A 20,827-nucleotide genomic window follows, 5' to 3' on the forward strand; every position below is an offset into this window, starting at 1 on the left:
AAACAGTGCCATTGCCACCAATAGGCTGCGACTTGTCATGCGATTTGATCCCTCATATCTCTCCAATGTAAACCTAGGCTTGTCACACCATAGACCTCAAGATTACACAGGCATTGCTTCAACTCGCGTCAAAAATCGCCTTTCACGGTTTTATAATAATATTATAATAATAACACAACAAGTCTGCACGTCGCGGAATCAACAAGCAACGTCAGAGAACTGGTTTGTACTAGTTTACTGGTTTCTAGAACAATCCTTCCCTTTCCACAGTTACTGAGAGTGAGTTACTCGCTGGTTATTGACAGCTCCCACCATCCAATCTGTAACGGAGCTTATTAGCAGCCCACCAATCACGAAGCTCCAGTGTATTCCCCGCCTTCCTGTCTCAGTTCTAGAATCTTCCCTTCAGATTACTCAGAGAAGGTAGCGGGAGAAGTGGACACACATTGGTATCGTCGCCGAGCGCTCGTTGTACCGTACCAGGTCTCTGCCATGACTCGTACAGTGGAGATGGAAGTGCCGGAGCACGGAAACACACCGAGCAATGTGTAAGGGCTTCTCTGTGTATCTGTCTGGGGAACGTGCGTTTGTTTATTATTATGGTCGCTGCTGTCTATTGGAGCGGCCATCTCGCGCTCTTCCTCCGCCATTTTGCGATCTCTCACAGGGCGTGTGGTGTACTCTATGAAACGTTTACTTCTTTTATTTCACTGTCATGTTTTAAATTGTTAATTAATCCTGATGTCTTTATTTGCAGGATCTCGTCTGATGGTACCGATCGCAATGGGAACTACAGCTCCAAAATACAAGGTGAGTGAGTGCTTTTTCATGACTGTAATCAGGGACATTAACCACTTCAGCCCCAGAAGGAGTTAACCCCCCCCCTTTTAATGATCGGGCATTTTTTGCGATCCAGTGTTCTGCTGAGATGTGTCCCTTTGGCGGATTATGCCCGCCCTGGACTGCGCAGGCGCAGCGTTTTAGTTCCGAAAATTACCGAACATTAAGAGCTGGGCCTGAGCTGTAGACTGCGCTTGCGCAATGAACAGGGCATTGTGACAGTCGTTGCCGCATGCTGCCGATATTCGCTCCACTCTGCAAGGGGGGGGTGCATATTACAATTATATCGTGTAAGGGACGGATGCCACAAAGTCGCCCATCAATGGTGCAATACTCGCCCTCCTTTTCATACACCCGCCCCCCCCTGCAGGCGATATAATAGTAATACACAGGCCACCGAGGGCGGGTGTATTACTATTATATTGTCTGCAATACACCTGCCCTCGGTGGCCTGTGTATTACTATTATATCGCCTGCAGGGCGGGCGGGTTTATGAAAAGGGTGAGTTTTGCACCGTTGATGGGCGCCTTTGTGGCATCCGCCCCTTACACGATATAATTGTAATATGCACGCCCCCCCCTTGCAGAGTGGAGCGAGCATCGGCAGCGTGTGGCACAATATTGTGCTCATGCGCCGTGTCCAGGTGACTGAGACGTGTGTTGAGTTTCGGCAATTTCCGTAGGTCTGCTGCGCCGGCGCAGGAGGTTTGCTGCGCCTGCACAGGACAGAACGGGCAAAATCCGCCAGGGGACATTACTCGGCACTTCATCACTTTAACTGACAATTGCGCAATCCTGCGACATTGTACCTAAACAATTTATTTTTATTTTTTATCCTACAATTAGTGTTTCATCACCTCCTGTGGGTTTTATTTGTTGTGCTATAAACAAAAGACAATTGTAAAAAATAAAAATAATTTTTTTGCTATAATATCTTACCAATAAAAAAATCGAATTTCTTCATAATTTTAGGTCAATATGTATTCTGCTACATATCTTTGATAAAAGAAAAATATCACAATAAGCATATATTGATTGCATCTACAAAGTGTGTGTGTGTGTGTGTGTGTGTGTGTGTGTATGTATGTGTATATATATATATATATATATATATATATATTGTATAATTATATAGGGTTAACTGTGTGTGTGTGTGGGCTCACTGGGACAACACACAGATTGCTGTTCATGACCACTAGGAACAGCAGATCTCCATATTGTCCTCTGTCAGAATGGGGATCCTGTTTACATAGGCAGATCCCTGTTCTGCCTTTCTGTACCGCAATCGCCGGATGGCCAGCAGACATCGATTCTGTCGGACCTGCAGACAAGTGTTAATTGCCTTCTTTTCTCACCATTATCTTGCTGTGTGGAGGGGGAGTGACCAGAAATTCGAATGCCAACTGTACACTATGCAATCTGATTGTATAGCTGGGTGGACGTCATGACGCCCTCCCATTCTTGCTGTGCATGCATGCACCCTCAGGGGGGCAAGGTGATCGGTGGTTAGCGGTGTCTGTAGGCCACCGCTCATTACGGATCAAGGGAACAAGCCAACGATGGTAAAGATGAAAATTGTCCTGGGCAGGAAGGAGGTAAAAGTGCCCCCTATTGAAAGCTAAAATGGAGCCTCAGTCTCAACCCCCCCCCCCCCCCCCAAGTTAAGACAGTAGCTAAAAATACTGTAGGTGCTGACTTAATATAAGGACATATACTGTTCAGGGGTCCAGTGCCGTCCCACCCTGAGCCGATTCTTCCGTGAACTTTGGGTACCTTACGTCGTCATCTTAGGGTCCTTTAACCAGTTCCCGACCCCCGCATGTACATATACGTCCACAATATGGCACGTACAGGCACATGGGCGTACATGTACGTCCTCGCCTATTAGCGGGTGGGGGGTCCGATCGGGACCCCCCCCCCCCCGCTACATGCGGAGGTCGGGTCCGCTCGGGGAGCGATCCGGGACCACGGCGCGGCTATTTGTTTATAGCCGCTCCGTCGCGATCGCTCCCCGGAGCTGAAGAACGGGGAGTGTCGGCGCATCGATCGCGTCATTCCCTTTATAGGGAAGACACGATCGATGACGTCATTCCTACAGCCACACCCCCCTACAGTTGTAAACACATACTAGGTGAACCCTAACTCCTACAGCGCCACCTGTGGTTAACTCCCAAACTGCAACTGTCATTTTCACAATAAAGAATGCAATTTAAATGCATTTTTTGCTGTGAAAATGACAATGGTCCCAAAAATGTGTCAAAATTGTCCGAAGTGTCCGCCATAATGTCGCAGTCACGAAAAAAATTGCTGATCGCCGCCATTAGTAGTAAAAAAAAAAAAAAAATTTTTATAAAAATGCAATAAAACTATCCCCTATTTTGTAAACGCTATAAATTTTGCGCAAACCAATCGATAAACGCTTATTGCGATTTTTTTTTTTTTTTTTTTTTTTTTTTTTTTTTTTTTTTTTTTTTAAAAATAGGTAAAAGAATACGTATCGGCCTAAACTGAGGAAAAAAAATGTTTTTATATATGTTTTTGGGGGATATTTATTACAGTAAAAAATATTGCATTTTTTTTCAAAATTGTCGCTCTATTTTTGTTTATAGCGCAAAAACTAAAAACCGCAGATGTGATCAAATACCACCAAAAGAAAGCTCTATTTGTGGGGAAAAAAGGACGCCAATTTTGTTTGGGAGCCACGTCGCACGACCGCGCAATTGTCTGTTAAAGCGACGCAGTCCCGAACTGTAAAAACACCTTGGGTCTTTAGGCTGCATATTGGTCCGGGGCTTAACTGGTTAATACGTCCGTTTACGGACTGCAATGCTTTCCAATGGGATTGCGTATGTTAGCGGATGAGCATCCGTTAACATCCGTCTCCGTTAAGCTCCGTTTTTTTGAACGGAAGAAAACCCAATTTTCTTCCGTCAAAAAAACGGAACGGACGAAAAACGGATGTTAGCGGACGATCCGTTTAATATCTGATCCGCTAACATCCGTTTTTCATCAAAATATGTAATAAAAATAAAGTTCTAACAAAAAAAAAAAATGATAAACTGATATAAAAAACGGTCCGCACGTGTGAAAGGACCCTTAGGGAAACTGGCTATGATGCCATGCGATTTGTGTCTTTTCAAATCGAATGGGCTTGAATTGCATAGGAATGCTGTGCAATTCATAGTATAAACCAGGACTAAAGGGTGTCTCCTCTCTGGATGGAAGTGCCAAAGTTGATTGAACAACTTGGGTATGTTCAGCCTGCTTATACGTGGTTCTAGATGGCTTGACTAATGAGGTCCAACTAACACTTGAACCACTTCAGCCCTGGGCCAATTCTGACACTTCTTTTCTACATGTAAAAATCATCCATTATTTTATTTTTTTGATAGAAAATTACATGGAACCCCAAAACACTATTTTTTTATTATTGTTAATTTCACTTTTTATTTATTTTTTTACATTTTGATAATAATAATATAATATTATTAATAAAATTTAGTTTTGATCACTTTTTTTTCCCTATTACAAAAAATGTAAACATCCCTTGTAATAGGAATATGGCATGACATGACCTCTTTACAGTGAGATATGGGGTCAATAAGACACAGCCGAAGCGGCGCAGTTTTTTGAATGCAGAGGCTGGGCGTGACGTCATATCATCGCGCCCAGTTTCCGATGATCATAGAGACTTCGAACATCTGGTCTGCTGGAAATCTCTGTGATCGGCAGTCGGGGGCCGGTGGTTCCTGTCGCCGACTCACCGATCGCTCAGGTGAGTTGGTAGAAGCACCGGAGGGGGCGTCCCTTTCGCCGCCCATAGGAACGATCAAGCGGCGGAACAGCCGCTATGATCGTTCCTATGCTGTAGGGCAGGGATATGCGATTAGCGGACCTCCAGCTGTTGCAAAACTACAAGTCCCATCATGCCTCTGGGTGTCATGCTTGTGGCTGTCAGTCTTGCTTTGCCTCATGGGACTTGTAGTTCTGCAACAGCTGGAGGTCCACTAATTGCAAATCCCTGGTGTAGGGTATCGCTGGCTGAAAATGCTGATATCCGAATGATGCCTGTAGCTTCAAGCATCATTCAGATCTAGTCCCACAAAGCCCAGGACGTCATTTGGGCTTCAAGTAGTTAAGTGGTTTTCATCCCCACTTGGGATAAAGGTTTAACATAAATGAAAGCTGGCCATTGTAAGAACTGTTTGGGTGCCATCGGCAATAATTTTGTGTGTCAGTCTTCCTGTTCTGCCAGCTTACCATAGAGATGATTGAGGACCGCAACATCCCCAATCATCTCTGTGGTCTAAGAAACCTGAAATGACATGTATAGCTGGATTCAGAGAGAGATACGTCGGCGTATCAGTAGACATATCTGACCACTTGCACCTACAGGTAAGCTTAGAGTAAGGCTTACCTGTAGGTGCAAGAAATATCTCCTTGACCTACACGGTTGAGAAGATATTTGCAGAAAGGACTGCACCGATGTCAACCGCGTATGCGCGCTGTAGACAACAGCGCAGGCGCACTGAGAGTGCCATTTTTATCAATGGGATAATGCCGAAACCTGTGCATGCGTGGGGATCGTGCCGGTCCCGCGTGCATGCACACGGGAGTAACGTCATTGTCAAAGCGGCGATACACGGAAGGGACTCGTAGGCAACATGGCAGCGGAGGGGGAACGAGGAGCGATTCGGGGGCTTCGATCTCGGGTAAGTCATCCATAATGAGCTAGTATGCTATGCATACTAGCTCATTATGCCTTTTCTCTTGCAGGGTTTTGTTTGTGTGTTTTTTTTTTTTCCTTCAGAGGAAAAAGAGGGTTTTCTTCCTTTTAAAATAAATAAATAAAAAAAAAATATATATTTTTGTTTTTTCCCACCTACAGATGCTGTTTGCAATGAAAACAGGAAACTTAATCAAAGTTTTGAAAGTGATTCCAGTAAACTGCAAACAAATAAAATGACCAACTTTATGGATGATTTGAGCTTGAGCTCACCAAAAGAGAGGCCATCTCGATCAAGATCCAAGACTCGTTCTATCAGTAGCAGGTCTTCATGTTCCAGCAGGTCTTCATGTTCCAGCCGGTCTTCCTGTTCCTCCAGCAGCTCTAGTAGCTCTAGTGGCGGATCCAGCACGTCTAGTTCTTCGCGGTCAAGTAGCAGGCGTAGGGCTCGCTCTCCTTCCCGTGATAGAAAATATAGGCAGAAAAGAAGCAGAAAAAGCTCCAGCTCGTATTCTCGTAGCCGTTCCAGGTCCTACTCTAGAAGCCGTTCCCGATCATACAGCCCACGCCTGAGAAGAAGATATTCACCTGCTTACAGAAGATATTACAGGTCTCCTCCTCGATACAGGTCACGTAGCCGGTCCCGTTCTTTTCGTGGAAGACGCTATTCAAGAAGCCGTTCTCCATCACATAGCAGAAGATTCTATGGCTTTGCAAGGCGTCCCTACTCTCCTACATTCAGAAGTTGGAGAAGCCGTTCTAGAAGCCATTCTGGTAGCAGGACACCACTGCGCCTAAGTGAGAAAGGTAAGATATATTTTATTTTGGGAGACGATTTGTTCTTTAACATCGGTCCCACAATAAAAGGGGGCACCAAGTAACACAAAAGGATGCCAAGTTTGCATATATCTAAGGAAGCAATTGCCTAAGAAAAGACTGCAGAATATACTTTCTTTTCCTTCCAACTTTGTAATTTTGTATCTCTTATCTAATAAGTGTTTCTCAACCTTTTTACAGTCAAGGCAACCTTTAAAAATGATGGACAATCTCCAGGCACCCCCCTTCTAAAATGTAAAAATTATTCTACTAGTTTTACGCTGTGTAGCAACATCCGCGCATGTAAGACACCCAACAGTAGAGGTGATTTATTCTTTCAAAGCAAATGTACACATTTTTTACAAACCTGGTACTTACTAGTTGGTAGAGAGGGGCAGGGGAGGGACAAACGAGGATGCTATGCAGGCGACTTATCAACCGTTAATGCCTTTGGTTGTTAAGACATCGGCAGCTAGAAGGTTGTAATGGTGCACAATGAAAACCTGTGACTTTTTGTAACTAAAAGGCAGGCTTCAGCCACTCGTCGGCTTATATGCATTTTGCTAAGGCACCACTGAAGAAACCTCAAGGCACCCTGATTGGAAAAGGTGATCTAGTGGACACATCTGTTTCAGACAGTTGTGAACTTGGGACTATTTCTGAAAGAGACAAAATGTTTGAGTGCATCTGCAGGTTGGAAAAGTTCTGGGAGATTCAAAGAAGTATGTACATAAAAAAAACACATGTCATTGCTGACTTTATGAAAAGGTTTCCTGTCGATCAGTGCTTGAGCCCCTGATTTAGAGCCAGTAGGAAATAACAGGAGTTCTGTGTTCACTTACTGCATACATGTTCCTAATCCATAAAGCTGGAGGCAGCCTGACAAGTAGAAGGCCTGCAAAATTCTTAACCATAGATAATGCTCTTAAAGTTATACTAAAGCCTCATTCCGCGTACACACGATCGTATTTCGGCATGAAAAAAACGTAGTTTTAAAAAAAAAAAAAATGTCATTTAAAATGACCGTGTGTGGGCTTCACATAATTTTTCGGCTTCTGAAAGACGCCCAATTTTTTTTTTCGAGCATGCTACATTTTTTTAAACGACATTTTAAACTATGTCGGGTTGTAAAAAATGATCGTGTGTGGGCTAAAACGATGTTAAAAATCCACGCATGCTCAGAAGCAAGTTGAGACGGGAGCGCTCGTTTTGGTAAAACATAATGGAGTAAGCACATTCATCACGCTGTAACAGACAGAAAAGTGCAAATCGTCTTTTACTAACACGGAATCGGCTAAAGCAGCCCCAAGGGTGACGTCATCCGCATGGAACTTCCCCTTTATAGTGCCGTTGTACGTCACCGCGTTTTGCTAGAGCATTTTTTAAAAAACGATAGTGTGTGGGCAACGTCGTTTTAATGATGAAGTTGGAAACTTATTTTTTTTTTTCTACATCCTGAAAACATAGTTTTTTTTCATGACGATAAATGATTGTGTGTACGCGCCATTAGTGTTTTTAAATTAAAAACAAAACAAACATGTTATACTTGCCTGCTCTGTGTAATGGTTTTGCACAGAGCAGCCCGGATCTTCCAGTTCTTGGGTCCCTCTTCTGTGTTCTTGGCCCCTCCCTCCTGTTGAGTGCCCCCACAGCAAGCAGCTTGTTATGGGGGCACCCGAGCTGAGCCAGGGCCTGGCCCTGCCCCCTTTCTCTCCTCATTGGCTGGCTGGCTGGCTGGCTGACTGACTGACTTTGACAGCGGGAATCAATGGCACCACGGTGCTGTCTCAGCCAATGAGGGGGGGTCCCGAGCAGTCGAGACACTCCTGCAACATTGCTGGCTCTAGAGGGACCTCCGGTAAGTATCGGAGAATGCATTAACCACTTGCTTACTGGGCACATATATGTCGCGCTTCAGGCGACAAAACGCTCAGGTGTGAATGCAGCCTGAGTTTCCCAGTGAATGGGTGTGTCGGGACAAGTCTGATCATTGGAGGAAAGCTAGAGAACTGACCATGCTGGGAAGGATGTGCTCCTATGCCTAGTGTGGTCAATTTGAAATGGGGAAAGCAGAGCTCCTAGGAGGAACACCAGGGATTTCGCACAAATGAAGCAATGCAAAGAGAACTATATACTTTTTCATACAAGTACATGTTGCAAGAGCCAGATTTCAGGAATGTGAAGTGTTGGGGTAACAAATGCTTTAATGAACTAATTGGTTAATGTTTTTTCATTCTTGGGGATACACCCCCCCCCCCCCCCCCCGCAAGCCTTGTGCAGGCCAGCAAATATCAGCTTACTAACATACCACATTTATTGATATCTTGCATTCATTAAAACCCATAACAAGCTCTTCCAACTGTGTCCATGTGTAACCCTCTAGAGTAGCTTTAAATGGCCAGATACTTGTAGATTGTGGTGTCAAATCAGAGGAGGAATGCATTAACTCTCCATACTACTTTGAGACGACCTTTAAAAAAGGTTTTCTTATTTATTTTACAGAAAAGTTGAAGCTGTTGGAAATCGCAAAAAAGAATGCCTCAAAAGCCCTTGGAAGGGAGGTTGAACTACCTGATAGCCTAAAGAAAATAGCTGAGGTATGTTTTATATAATTGGGTGTTTCAGTGTTTTAACACCCTGTATTAGACTTTGACATTTAATATGGATGGCCATATTGGTGTCGTGTTTTTATACATCAAACGTCCAGCTGTAACAGGGTTAAAGCTGAAATTCAACAGTGCAGTGAAACACATCCTGCTTTGCCAGTTCTGATGGAGAGCATGCATCTGTTTCCTGGTTTGAGCCCAACAGTGCAGGGTCAACTATTGCAGGAGTTGATATCTAGACCTCAGCGGTAGTTGACCTGGCACTACAAATGCATTGAAATGTTACAGACGTTGGCAATGGAAGTGCTGGACTAGAATTTTTGCTTTTGAATAAAATCTGGTAATGCTGTTTTCCCCCATTTCAGATCAGAATTCAGTTTAAATGCCTTTTCTGTTTTCATAGAAAAGAATAATGAAAACCAGCCTTTGAGGATGAGAACCGGGTGGTAATGTTGTGGTTGGACATTGGTATTGGGGTTATACTTGGGAAAAGTACACTGTTGGCACTTTATCTTCACCCACAATTCTAGGCCGCCATGTTTTTTACAGGGCCAGTTTTTATAGCCTGGTCTGTCATCACATATGCCTGTTTTTAATGGTTCAAGAAATTGGTTTAATCCAGTAGATAAGTGGGGTTTTTTGTTCTCTCCATTTTAAGACTACATAGTAAATTGTCAGCAATGGGGTGTGTGGGTTTTTTTTTTTTTTTTTTTGTGAACAAATGCCACTTTATTATGTGGCCCTTTTGGGGGGGTATAGTAAATACAATCGTTTAAGTTTCCACGTGCATACACACCCCTCCATTTCTACATTATGGGGTCATTGAAAATCCCTTATGAGTGGTATTTCACAAGCCCAGGTACAGGTAACCTTCATAATGTATTAACTATGTTCCAGATTAAGAATAAATGGAAGAAGAGGCCTGCATCACTTGCAGATAAGTTTACTGTTCTCAGATGGTTGTATTTTTCTGTTCTTTTGACTCGCAGTATTTGCTGTAACATGGCGAACAAAGAGCTTTATTGGTTGGCATTTGCACTGTATTTAGGGGAGAATTCTTTCAACTCCCCAAGTGGGTCTGTATTTGAATATACATTGCTGGGATAGTTTTAGCAAATTCAAAATAAACTATGTAAAAAACAAACAACCTGGTGTATGATGGACAGATTTTATAATTTATTTGTAACCCTTTTGGGAGACTGCCAGTCTACGGCATTTAGACTCCATTCACACTTGTGCAACTTGTCATGCAACTGTGGACATCAAAGTCTCATGACAAGTCATTTCCCAATGATAACCATTTATATATGTGTGACTTAACCACTTAAGGACCGCCTAACGCCAATGTACGTCGGCAGAATGGCACGGCTGGGCACAATTGCGTACCTGTATGTGATTGTATAATGCCCAGCCGTGGGTCGCATGCTCGCGACCCGGTCCGAAGCTCCGCGGCCTCGGGACTCGCGGACCCGATCGCCGCTGGAGTCCAGCGATCGGTCCCCGGTGCTGAAGAACGGGGAGAGCTGTATGTAAGCACAGCTTCCCCGTTCTTCACTGTGGCGGCGGCATCGATCGTGTGATCCCTTTTATAGGGATTCACAATCGATGACATCACATCTACAGCCACACCCCCCTACAGTTGTAAACACACATGAGGTCACATAACCCCATCAGCGCCCCCTAGTGGTTAACTCCCAAACTGCAATTGTCATTTTCACAGAAAACAATGCATTTTAAATGCATTTTTTGCTGTGAAAATTACAATGGTCCCAAAAATGTGTCAAAATTGTCCGAAGTGTCCGCCATAATGTTGCCGTCACGAAAAAAATCGCTGATCGCCGCTATTGGTAGTAAAAAAAAAAAAAAAAAAAAAAAAATTAATAAAAATGCAATAAAACTATCCCCTATTTTGTAAACGCTATAAATTGTGCGCAAACCAATCAATAAACGCTTATTTTTGGTAAAAAAATAAATAAAAATAGGTAGAAGAATACGCATCGGCCTAAACTGAGGAAAATTTGGGGGATATTTATTATAGCAAAAAGTAAAAAATATTGCATTTTTTTCAACATTAACACTATTTTTGTTTATAGCGCAAAAAATAAAAACCGCAGAGGTGATCAAATTCCACCAAAAGAAAGCTCTATTTGTGGGGGAAAAAAAGGACGCTAATTTTGTTTGGGAGCCACGTCACACGACCGCGCAATTGTCGGTTAAAGCGACGCAGTGCCGAATCGCAAAAAGGGGCCTGGTTCTTTAGCTGCATTTTGGTCCGGGTCTTAAGTGGTTAAAGGGGTTGTAAAGGTAAAAAAAAAATGTTTTCCCTAAATGGCTTCCTTTACCTTAGTGCAGTCCTCCTTCACTTACCTCATCCTTCCATTTTGCTTTTAAATGTCTTTATTTCTTCTGAGAAATCCTCACTTCCTGTTCTTCTGTCTGTAACTACACACCTTAATGCGAGGCTTTCTCCCTGGTGTGGAGAAAGCCCCCTTGACGGGGCGAGCAGGAGGGTCAGGACGCTCTCTACTTTGCAGATAAAGGAGCTGTGTGTTAGTGGGCGTCCTGACACTCCTGCTTGCACCCTCCCCCCCCTCAAGAGGCTTTCTCCACACCAGGAAGAAACCCTCACATTACTGTGTGTAGTTACAGACAGAAGAACAGGAAGTGAGGATTTCCCAGAAGAAATAAGGACATTTAAAAGCAAAATGGAAGGATGAGGTAAGTAAAGGAAGACTGCACTAAGGTAAAGGAAGCTATTTAGGGAATTTTTTTATTTTATTTTTTGCCTTTACAACCCCTTTAAAGTTGCAGCAACTTCAAAGTAGTTCATGCACTACTTTTGGTCTTTCATGCAACTTGAGAGCCATAAACTTAAATGTTAACACTCAAAAGTTGCATGGCAGTCATACCTGAATGTTATACAATGCAACAGTTGTCCCTTATCACCGGTCAAAGCCAGTCGTATCCAAGTTGCACCCATCCAAAGTTGCACTCTAATGTTGTCGCAACTTTGGGGTCGTCAAGTGAATGGAGCCTCAAACACTTATTGCATTGTATTTCTTGCTTATACTTGTGCACACTGGAGGTTTTTACAGCTGCTTCTAGGGAAGTGTGTGTCCTTCTCTAAACACCCCTCCATGTTAGCCTATGTGTCCATGTGCACATAGGGTTTTAGCAGCGTTTAGTTGCAGGAGCTGTTGGTGCCCTTTCACACTGAGCCACCCGGGTGTTGGTGATAAAACGCCGCTTTTATTTTTTAGCTGTGCTTTACCATCGTTTTTGCTGCACTTTTCGGCTGCTAGTGCCTGAAAAATGGTTACAACCACCCGCAAAGTGCTGCGGCGGCGCTGCCTATTGATTTCAATGGGCAGGGGCGCTTTAGGAGCAGTGAGTTCACCGCTCCAAAGAAGCTGCTGGCAGGACTTTTTCTGACGCCCTGCCAGCGCACTGCTCCATTGACAGCCCTTGGGCTTTCACACTGGAGTGAATGGAGCCGCTGTTTTAGGCTGCATTCACACCTAGGCGTTTTGTCGCCTGAAGCGCGACGCTACAATACGCTGGAGGGGAAAAAATAACATTATTGTCTATGGAGATGGTTCACATCTCCACGCCTAAAGCTGAAACCAGTCCCGGACCCTTTTTTTGTCGCGTGTATCGGGCGGCTTCTGCGTTTTCAATAGCCGACAATGACCTATACAAAACCGTGGTTAAAAACGACGCAGTTTGTCGCGGCAAAACGCTGCAATTTGTCTCGGCAAATCTTGGTACAAAACGCCGCAAATCTCCTACGCAAATGTGTGAATGCAGCCTTAGGGCGCTTTGCAGATGCTATTTTAAGCGCTTTAGCCAAATTGGGTTTTTTCTTTTCTGCCTCTAAGCTCATATGCATGTAAACTCCTGAAACCGTCTGTAGTGTGCGCTAACATGGAGGAGAGTTTCCAGGCATAGAAAAATAAAAGTTTAAATGCTTTTAGGAGCAGCTTCTTGGAGCTCTGCAGTTTGCATAAGTCCTTAAACACTTTTTTTTTTTTAAACGTCCTGTGTGCATGAGACCTTAATCAAAACTGACCCTTTCTGTGCCTGGATAATTATAAATTTTACATGTCTAGTAATTGCAATAATGATTTTACTTGGCAAGCAAGCCTGGTTAAATGAGAAGCACTGCAAAATGCATCACAACTGTGTGGCAATGCACATGGATGTGGCACATTTGTTGGCAAAAATGGGGTTAAAAAGAAGTGGGGAGAAGAGGTGTCATCTCATCCTCACTGTCTTATCAATTGCACGCATCGTGCTTCAGAGAAAAAAATTAAAATTCTCCCTGCACAGCACGCACATTAAGCACCACACTAAGGCTAGCGGTTTGGGTTCTTTTTTTTTTTTTTTTTTTTTTTTTTTTTTCTTCTTCTTCTTTCATGTTTGTTCTGTCAAAGTGCCCCACTTACTTATAAAGCTTACCGCTTTTTTTTTATTTATATTTTTTTTTATATTTCACAGGGTTCTAGAGCTGCGTCGCAAGAGAGGGTGGAAGTGGTCAAAGAACAGATGGCGAACAACCATAGAAGTCCATACATGCTGTGGCATCCAGTGACCAATGAAGCCAAATCATTCTCAAAAAGCTTATCTCCTAAAGAGGCACATAAAAGCAGGGCTCGATAGCCTGTATTTCTGGACTTTTTGTACAGTTTTTTTTTTTTCAAAGATTATATTTTCATAGAGGGTATTTATGACCAAGTGGGTAGGGAAATGGGGATGATTTGTTTAATCTGATCATTGATCAGTGTTTAGCAACGGTTCTTTTTAATATGGGTCTTATTTTTCAGATTTGGCCTAGTTCGTGAAGGACACAAGATTTTCAGGTGGGATCTTTACTTGTAAATAACTGAATATGAAATTATATTTTTGTGCATGAAGAAATGCACTTTTTTTTTTATTTTTTTTCCTGTGCTGTTTGTTAGAGAAAATGTGTTTCTGAAATATACAGCAGTGTTTTTTTTTTTTTTTTTTTTTTGTCATTTAATTATGGTAAAGTATTTCCAAGTAGTAAATAGTAGTCTAAGATGTTCAAAGATTATTCCATAATCTTGTATTTTGTGTTTGCATTTAATAAAGAGTGATTAAATAGGTCTTGTCTATGTACTCATTCAAAGTGTTCACTAATAAACAAAACTGAATATATTAGCATGTTGAATATTTCCTCCTATGCTGCTTGCTGACATAACACAAGTAATGTTACTGGGTTCATCAGACAGTAAATATTTTCATAGACCACCAGTTAATATATCAAGTATATGGGGGCTCTCGACTGGAGCCCTGTTGCCCCTAAGGTGTCTAAACACATTCAATGCAAATTGCATGCATGGAATGCATGAAGATAAAAGGGGGGGAAAAAAAACTGCCTTTACAACTCCTTTAACGCTACAGAAGCCTTTCAGACTGCAGGCATATTGCAGGTGCTGGGTCAGATGCAAACATATGAGGAGGTTAGCCGCTTGCCGACCGCTGCCTGACTATTTACGTCGGCAGAATGGCACAGCTGCGCATATGGACGTACCTTTTAATCTCGTGGTTGCGGGCACGCGCCTGCCTTGAGCCCCGGGGTCGCCCGCGATCGTGTCAAGGAGCTGCAGAACAGGGGGATGCCTGTGTAAAGGCATTTCCTGGTCTGCCTTGTGACGGGACACTGGATCTACTGCTCCCGGGCTTGGGTGCGTAGATCAGTGTCGTCTCACATGTAGCCCATCGCTCCCTAGGACACACTTAACCCCTTTCTCGCCTTTCCCTGCCAGTGTCATTTACACAGTAATCGGTGCATTTTTATAGCCATGATTGCTGTATAAATGACAATGGTCCCAAAATGGCGTCAAGTGTTCGCCATAATGTCGCAGTCACGATAAAAATCGCAGTTTGTCGCCATTACTAATAAAAAATTTATCAAGAAATGCTATTGTATCCCCTATTTTGTAGACGCTATAACTTTTTTGCGCAAACCAACTAATATACGCTTATTGAGATATATACCGTATTTATCTGCCTATAGCGCGCACCCCCTAATCTAGACGTGAAATTCCTGGAAAATGTTTGTTTTTTTATTACTTAGTTTTGGTGTCTTGCCCGCCGTCCATCGGCGGCCTTGTCCGGCGTCCGTCTGCGGCCTTCGTGGTGTCCTTCCCGTGCTGTCTCTGAGCCGATACTCGCTTCCTGCGCTGTTTGAACGCCGCCGCTGACATATACCGAGCGCAGTACACTCTAGGCAAGCTCGGCTCCTCTCGCATAATTGCGAGGTGAGCCGAGTGTACTGCGCTCGGTATATGTCGGCGGCGTTCAAACACAGCGCGGGAAGCGAGTATCGGCGTATATCGCGCACCCACGATTTTGCCCTGATTTTAAGGGCAAAAAAGTGCGCGGTATACGGCGATAAATACAGTAGAATACATATCAGGCTAAACTGAGAAAATGTTGTTTTTATTATTAATATTATTTTTATATATATATATATATATATACACACACACACACACACACACCACACACACACACACACACACACACAACACACACACACACACACACACACACACACACACACACACACACACTTCTTCTAACCTCCCCCCCCCACAATTCTTTGCAAAACTTAATTTTTTTTTTTTTCCCACAAAATTGTCATATTGGCAGGTTATTTCTCCCACACAGCATATGCATTCCACAAATTGCACCCCCAAAATACATATTCTGCTACTCCTTGAGTATGGGGATACCACATATAGAGGTAAAACTTGCAGGGAGCACCTCCAGGCATTCTAGGAGCATATAATTTTCTGACTACCTCTTGCACTTTTGAAGGCCCTGGAGCCTTTTTTCTACAAGTTTTTGGAAAATGTGGAAAGAAACTTCTTTTTTTTTTTTTTCACAAATTTCTCAATTTATACAATATTTCTAACACTGTGTGTAAAATATATAAGTATCGAAAAATTACACCCCAAAACGGATTCTCCTACTCTTCCTGAGTATGGTGATATCAAATGTGTAAGACTTTTCCACAGCCTGGCCACATACAGAGGCCTCTCAAATCTATGTGCCTTTGTGAGGCACTGTAGTGGCATGGATGAGCCATAAATATGGGTGGCTGAGTATGGATGGTCTGGATGAGTATGACGGGGGGGGATGATTGCTGGCTGTGAGCATGGATAGATGGATTATTCCTGCAATTGGCACAGAGCAGCGCTGTGGGCACTACAGATCCAGCGCGGCTTTTAACAAAATCTCTCCTTCTTTACTCTCACACTTTACCGATTTGGTACAGAGAGGAACTGGACATGACGCCGGTTTTTACATGTGATTGCTCCGTCATTTGAACAAAGCGATCACGTGGTAAACGGCCACTGTCAATGGCCATATACTGTGATGGGCCGGATCCTCAGGACACATACTCCTGTGTGTGCGCACCAGAATTCTGAAGCAATGTCAATGTATGCCCTCCCAGAGTTATCGAGACGCGCTGTAGCTGTCATTCGGCTTGGCGCGGTCAGTAACTGGTTAAAGCATGTTAAACGGCACAGTGCTTGTGCTCTGTAATTTGGCCCCCTGTATCGCTAAAATACCTGGCTGGTTCTGCCTCCCCCCGCGTGTAAATGGTTCATAGTTAGTTTATTATGGCTGCTGACCTCTAACACTGGTCAGTTTATGTGCCCTCCATCTGCAGCTCTCCTCCCTGCTTGTCGGCTGGTGGACAGTGCCCACCCCGTACTCCTGCTGTTGAAATTACAGTGTAATTACATTCCAAGTCCCCTCTGTTGGAGTCCTATGCTGCGGTGGCTGTGCTTTGCAAAAAAAATATTACCTCTTCTACCTGAATTCATAGTGGCGCTCACGTGACTCCTCACTGCTCCTGTCCTCCCCAGCTGACGGCTCGACTCTCTCCTCCCCTTCTGACTTACGTCAGTGGGGGATTCTTGGCCCCTCCCCACTCTGTTTTCTGAAGAGTCGCGTGATTAGCCGCTGTGAATTCAGGTAGCAATGGACATATTTCTCTTCCGTTCATGGACGAACACAGCAGCATCTGACCTTGGGGTATTATCCTCCTTTCTATGAGATTGACTAGGCAGAAAAACAGCATGTTAAGCGTTAAACACTCCACACAGTACCTCCCAGGGGGCGGTTCCCCTTAGTACATCCCCCCCCCCCACTCTGCTCTGCAGCCCCAGTTTTTTTTCTGCCTAGAAAGGAGAATGACATGGCTCCTCTGGGCCCATGTTCTCGGGATTTTTTTGCACTTTTCTTGCTTTTTCTTTTTTGTTTTCCTGCATTTTTGGATCCTGAGATCTACAATCAACTGCCGACTGGGACAGGCTGGATCCTCGATCCTTGTAGTCTCCCCCCAAGTTGGGCAATCGAGCGTGTCCCGGCCTTTAGCTACGCACTGGGCTGTCCACGACATGCCCCGTTGCTCCAGGGGTGGCCGGTGAGCTATACGCTCCAGGGCACACATATGACCGGGCTCTATGTCCGTGTCACAGTGTGCCTGTCCGACAGCCATGCCGTAACTGCGTGGACGTTGGTTCTGTCCGGGATGCCTCCAGCCGGTGGTCGCAGGATGGGTAAGTAGCTGTCCCCTTGCTTTGGCAGGGTGGTGCATTCCTAGGGAGGTCGATCGGGGGTCCGCCTGCTTTCCTCTCTCCCTTCCTCTTCCCTCCTTCCCCGTGTTCTGGGTGGTTGGCCGTGAGGTCGGGGGTACGCCTGGGGGGGGCTCCATCCTGTGGCTGGGGGCTGTGTCTGCTATTGGGGGGGTGCTGTTTTCTGGCTGCTGTGTGTAAGGGGAGGCCTGCCTGGGGGTTCCGGGTGTTTGCTGATGTGTCTGCTGTTTTACTGCACATTCGCGACCATCATTTTGGGGGCGCCTTTATTGGAGATCGGTGGCCATTTTCTTGTAGCCCACATGTTTTTTGCATGTTGGCCATTTTGGAAGGGGTTTTTGCCTCTAGCATCTGAAATAATGGTGTGAACGGCTCCAGCACACTTCATGAGGGACGGCACAGCACGGAGCAGTGCTTTGGGGGCAGACAGCAGCAGTACAGGCCTGGTCAGGTGGTGAGTCCACTGGGGGGTCCCCTGTTCTCTGCTGTGGCCGGGAGGGTGGCCTGTGGGTCTTACCTTGCATTCCAAGGGTGGCAAAAGGGTGGGTCAGCATGGCGTCCGAACCGGATGCTTCTCCCCCAGACATGCCAGAGTTAACCCTTAGTGCCCCTGTACCTGCGGCCTCTGTGGATGCTATGACGGCAGTCCTAGAGGCGTTTGTTGCCAGGACTGAAGCAGTGCGTGGCCAGAGGGGGGGGATTTAAAAAGCGCCCCCCTCCCCCGCCTTACTCTGGGGATGCCTCTGACCCGGATTCGGGCCCAGCTACTGCTCCCGGCCCTGGTTCCGAGGTGTCAGAGGTTGCAGGCCTAGTTCACACGGACAGTGAGAATGATTGCTTCAGGGTCGGCGCATGATAAGGCGCTAGTGGGAGCTCTTATCACTGCGGTGCGGGATATTTAGAAAATGGAGGATTCGGCGGAGACATCAGATGTTGGTCCCTTTTGGGTTCCGTAAGCCGGCCTGCACTGCAAAAGTGTTTCATTGTGTTCCTTATCTGGAGAAATGGGATCGGTTGCAAAAGTTTTATTCTATTCCAAAATGCTTTGCGGTCCGTTATCCTTTTGAGGAGGACATTCTGAAAAAGTGGACCTCTCCATCAGTTGACCCCCCTGTGTCCAGACTGAACAAAGCTACCACGTTGCCTGTGGAAGGGGGCTCCCGCTTTCAAGGACCCCGCAGATATTAGAGCTGAGGCTGTGGCCCGCTCCATGTTCACGGTGGTGGGTTGGCGGTGAGACCGGTCTTGGCCGGGGCTCTAGTGTCAGACACTTACTGAACGGGCAAAGTTGTTGCTTCAGGAGTTGAAGGAGCATCAAGCCCCTCCGAACTGTGTGACGCTGGCCGACTAGTTGGTGCAGGGCCTAAAATTTGTCTGAATCAACCCTGGATATGCTTCCCTTGCTCTCCAGGGCCTTGGCCTACGCGGTGGTGTTGCGCCGCCTTGTCTGGCTAAAGTGTTGGTCTGTGGACCAGTCTTCTAAAAAGGCCTTGGCGGACTTACCCTTTAAGGGTGAAAGGCTTTTTGGGGATTTTCTAGATGACATGGTAAAAGATGCCACGGGAGGTAAGAGCACTCTGCTCCCACAATCTGGAAATGGTAAGGAGCCTTGCGGTAGGCAGGGGCCCTCCTTTACCGCCCCCAATCGTTTTTTTCGTCCGCCCGGTACGGCAGGTAAACGTTCCCAGGGCGCTAAGGCGCCCACCGAAGGGCAGAAGCTCCCCTGGTTCCGCAAGCTTGCGGACAAACCTGCTTCCGCATGAAGGTCTGCCCCCCCCCCACCCGTCTTCGCGGCTCGGTGGATGTCTCTTCTTTCTCAAATCGTCTTCCAGGACAGCACCCTGAGAGATGACTAGCTCCACCTGACAGGAAACACAATCAAAAAGAGGTTAAAAACCTGCCCCTCCCCGTGCTCCTCAGTTCTTGATTGTGTTTCCCCACAGCGAAACGATTTTTTATTTTCCTAACCTAAGGCCTGGGGCTGGTGGTCCCCCCCCTGGGAGCCGGACCGCAGGCACTGGGTAGCCTCTGGGTGGTTTATCCCTCCTAGGGGGTCCCTTCCTACTCAGGAGGGCCTCACTGGATGAGCTAGAAGAACCCCCCCCTGAGCGCTGGAGTCTCCTAGGATAGTGGCTATCCCGGAGCTCCAGGGGCTAGATTTCTCTCTCTCTCTCCAGCCTTCCCACCTACCTTGGAGGTTGTGGTTTAGGCTTCTCCTGTGTTTTTTCTTGGTGTCCTGTGCGTTCTGAGAAGTGGTTCGCGGTACCCTGTTTGAATTTGGTGCCATTCCAACGTCTATGCAGGAGCCGGCCCGGCGATGACGTGAAGCGCGCGTGTGTCACTTTCGGCACTCCATCAGGGGGACGTTCTGGCGCCCTTGGATATCATGGACGCGTACCTACATGTTCCCATATGCACAAAGCATCAGAAGTTTCTGCGCTTTGCGATCGGGGAGGACCACTTTCAATTTGTGGCCCTCCCGTTCGGCTTGGCATCGGCACCGCAGGTTTTCACCAAGGTGCTCGCCCTGATACTAGCCTTGCTGAGGCAGCGAGGGATCGCTATCGTGGGATATCTGGATGACCTTCTCCTGAGAGCTTCCTCAGGCTCAGTTAGAAGAGGACGTGTCTATCACGTGTCACTCTCCAAGAGTTCGACTGGCTTCTGAATATCCAGAAGTCAGTGTTAGTTCCGTCCCAGAGGCTGGAATACCTGGAACTAGTCCTAGATTCCGCAGTGGCGAGAGTTTTCCTCCCGACGGAGAAACTGAAGACCCTGCAATCTGCAGTTGTCAACCCAGAAGTGGTCGTCTCTTCGATTCTGCATGAGAGTTCTGGGTCTGATGGTGGCTTCTTTCGAGGCGATCCCGTATGCCCAATTCCACACCAGGGAGCTACAGAAGGAAGTTGTCAAGTTGGGACAAGCTCCCGTCTTCTCTGGATTTCCAGATTCAGTTGAGCCATCTGGTCAAGTCTTCCCTGGTGTGGTGGCTGAACGTCTCCGGTGCTTCGGTCCTGGAAAGGCTTTTCTACCGTGCCGCTGGACAGTGGGTCACGACGGAATCTAGCTCTCTCTGGTTGGGGGGGGCGTTTGGGGCACCCAGTCAGCCCAGGGGTGCTGACACAGGAGGAGTCCCAGCCTACTCGATCAATATTCTGGACTCCGAGCAATTAAGTTGTGCCTTGCCAGGTTGGTCCCTGGATC

General features: G+C 45.8%; 1 protein-coding gene across 2 annotated transcripts; it reads left to right on the forward strand.

The window, feature by feature from the left end:
* Positions 1 to 394: 394 nt before the first annotated feature.
* Positions 395 to 14,109, forward strand: RSRP1 (arginine and serine rich protein 1). 2 transcript variants are annotated; one of them, XM_040337142.1, is made up of 5 exons: positions 395 to 548; positions 758 to 810; positions 5,728 to 6,372; positions 8,884 to 8,978; positions 9,391 to 9,701. In XM_040337142.1, the coding sequence occupies exons 1-5, from the start codon at positions 493 to 495 to the stop codon at positions 9,415 to 9,417; spliced, it is 876 nt and encodes a 291-aa protein (XP_040193076.1). In that variant the 5' UTR covers positions 395 to 492; the 3' UTR covers positions 9,418 to 9,701. The 2 variants fall into 2 exon arrangements, with proteins under 2 accessions (XP_040193076.1, XP_040193075.1); XM_040337141.1 differs by lacking the exon at positions 9,391 to 9,701 and adding an exon at positions 13,485 to 14,109 and having other exon boundaries at positions 398 to 548.
* Positions 14,110 to 20,827: the final 6,718 nt, after the last annotated feature.

This window comes from Rana temporaria, chromosome 2 (genome assembly GCF_905171775.1).
Source record: "Rana temporaria chromosome 2, aRanTem1.1, whole genome shotgun sequence".
In the NCBI taxonomy this organism is placed as follows: domain Eukaryota; kingdom Metazoa; phylum Chordata; class Amphibia; order Anura; family Ranidae; genus Rana; species Rana temporaria.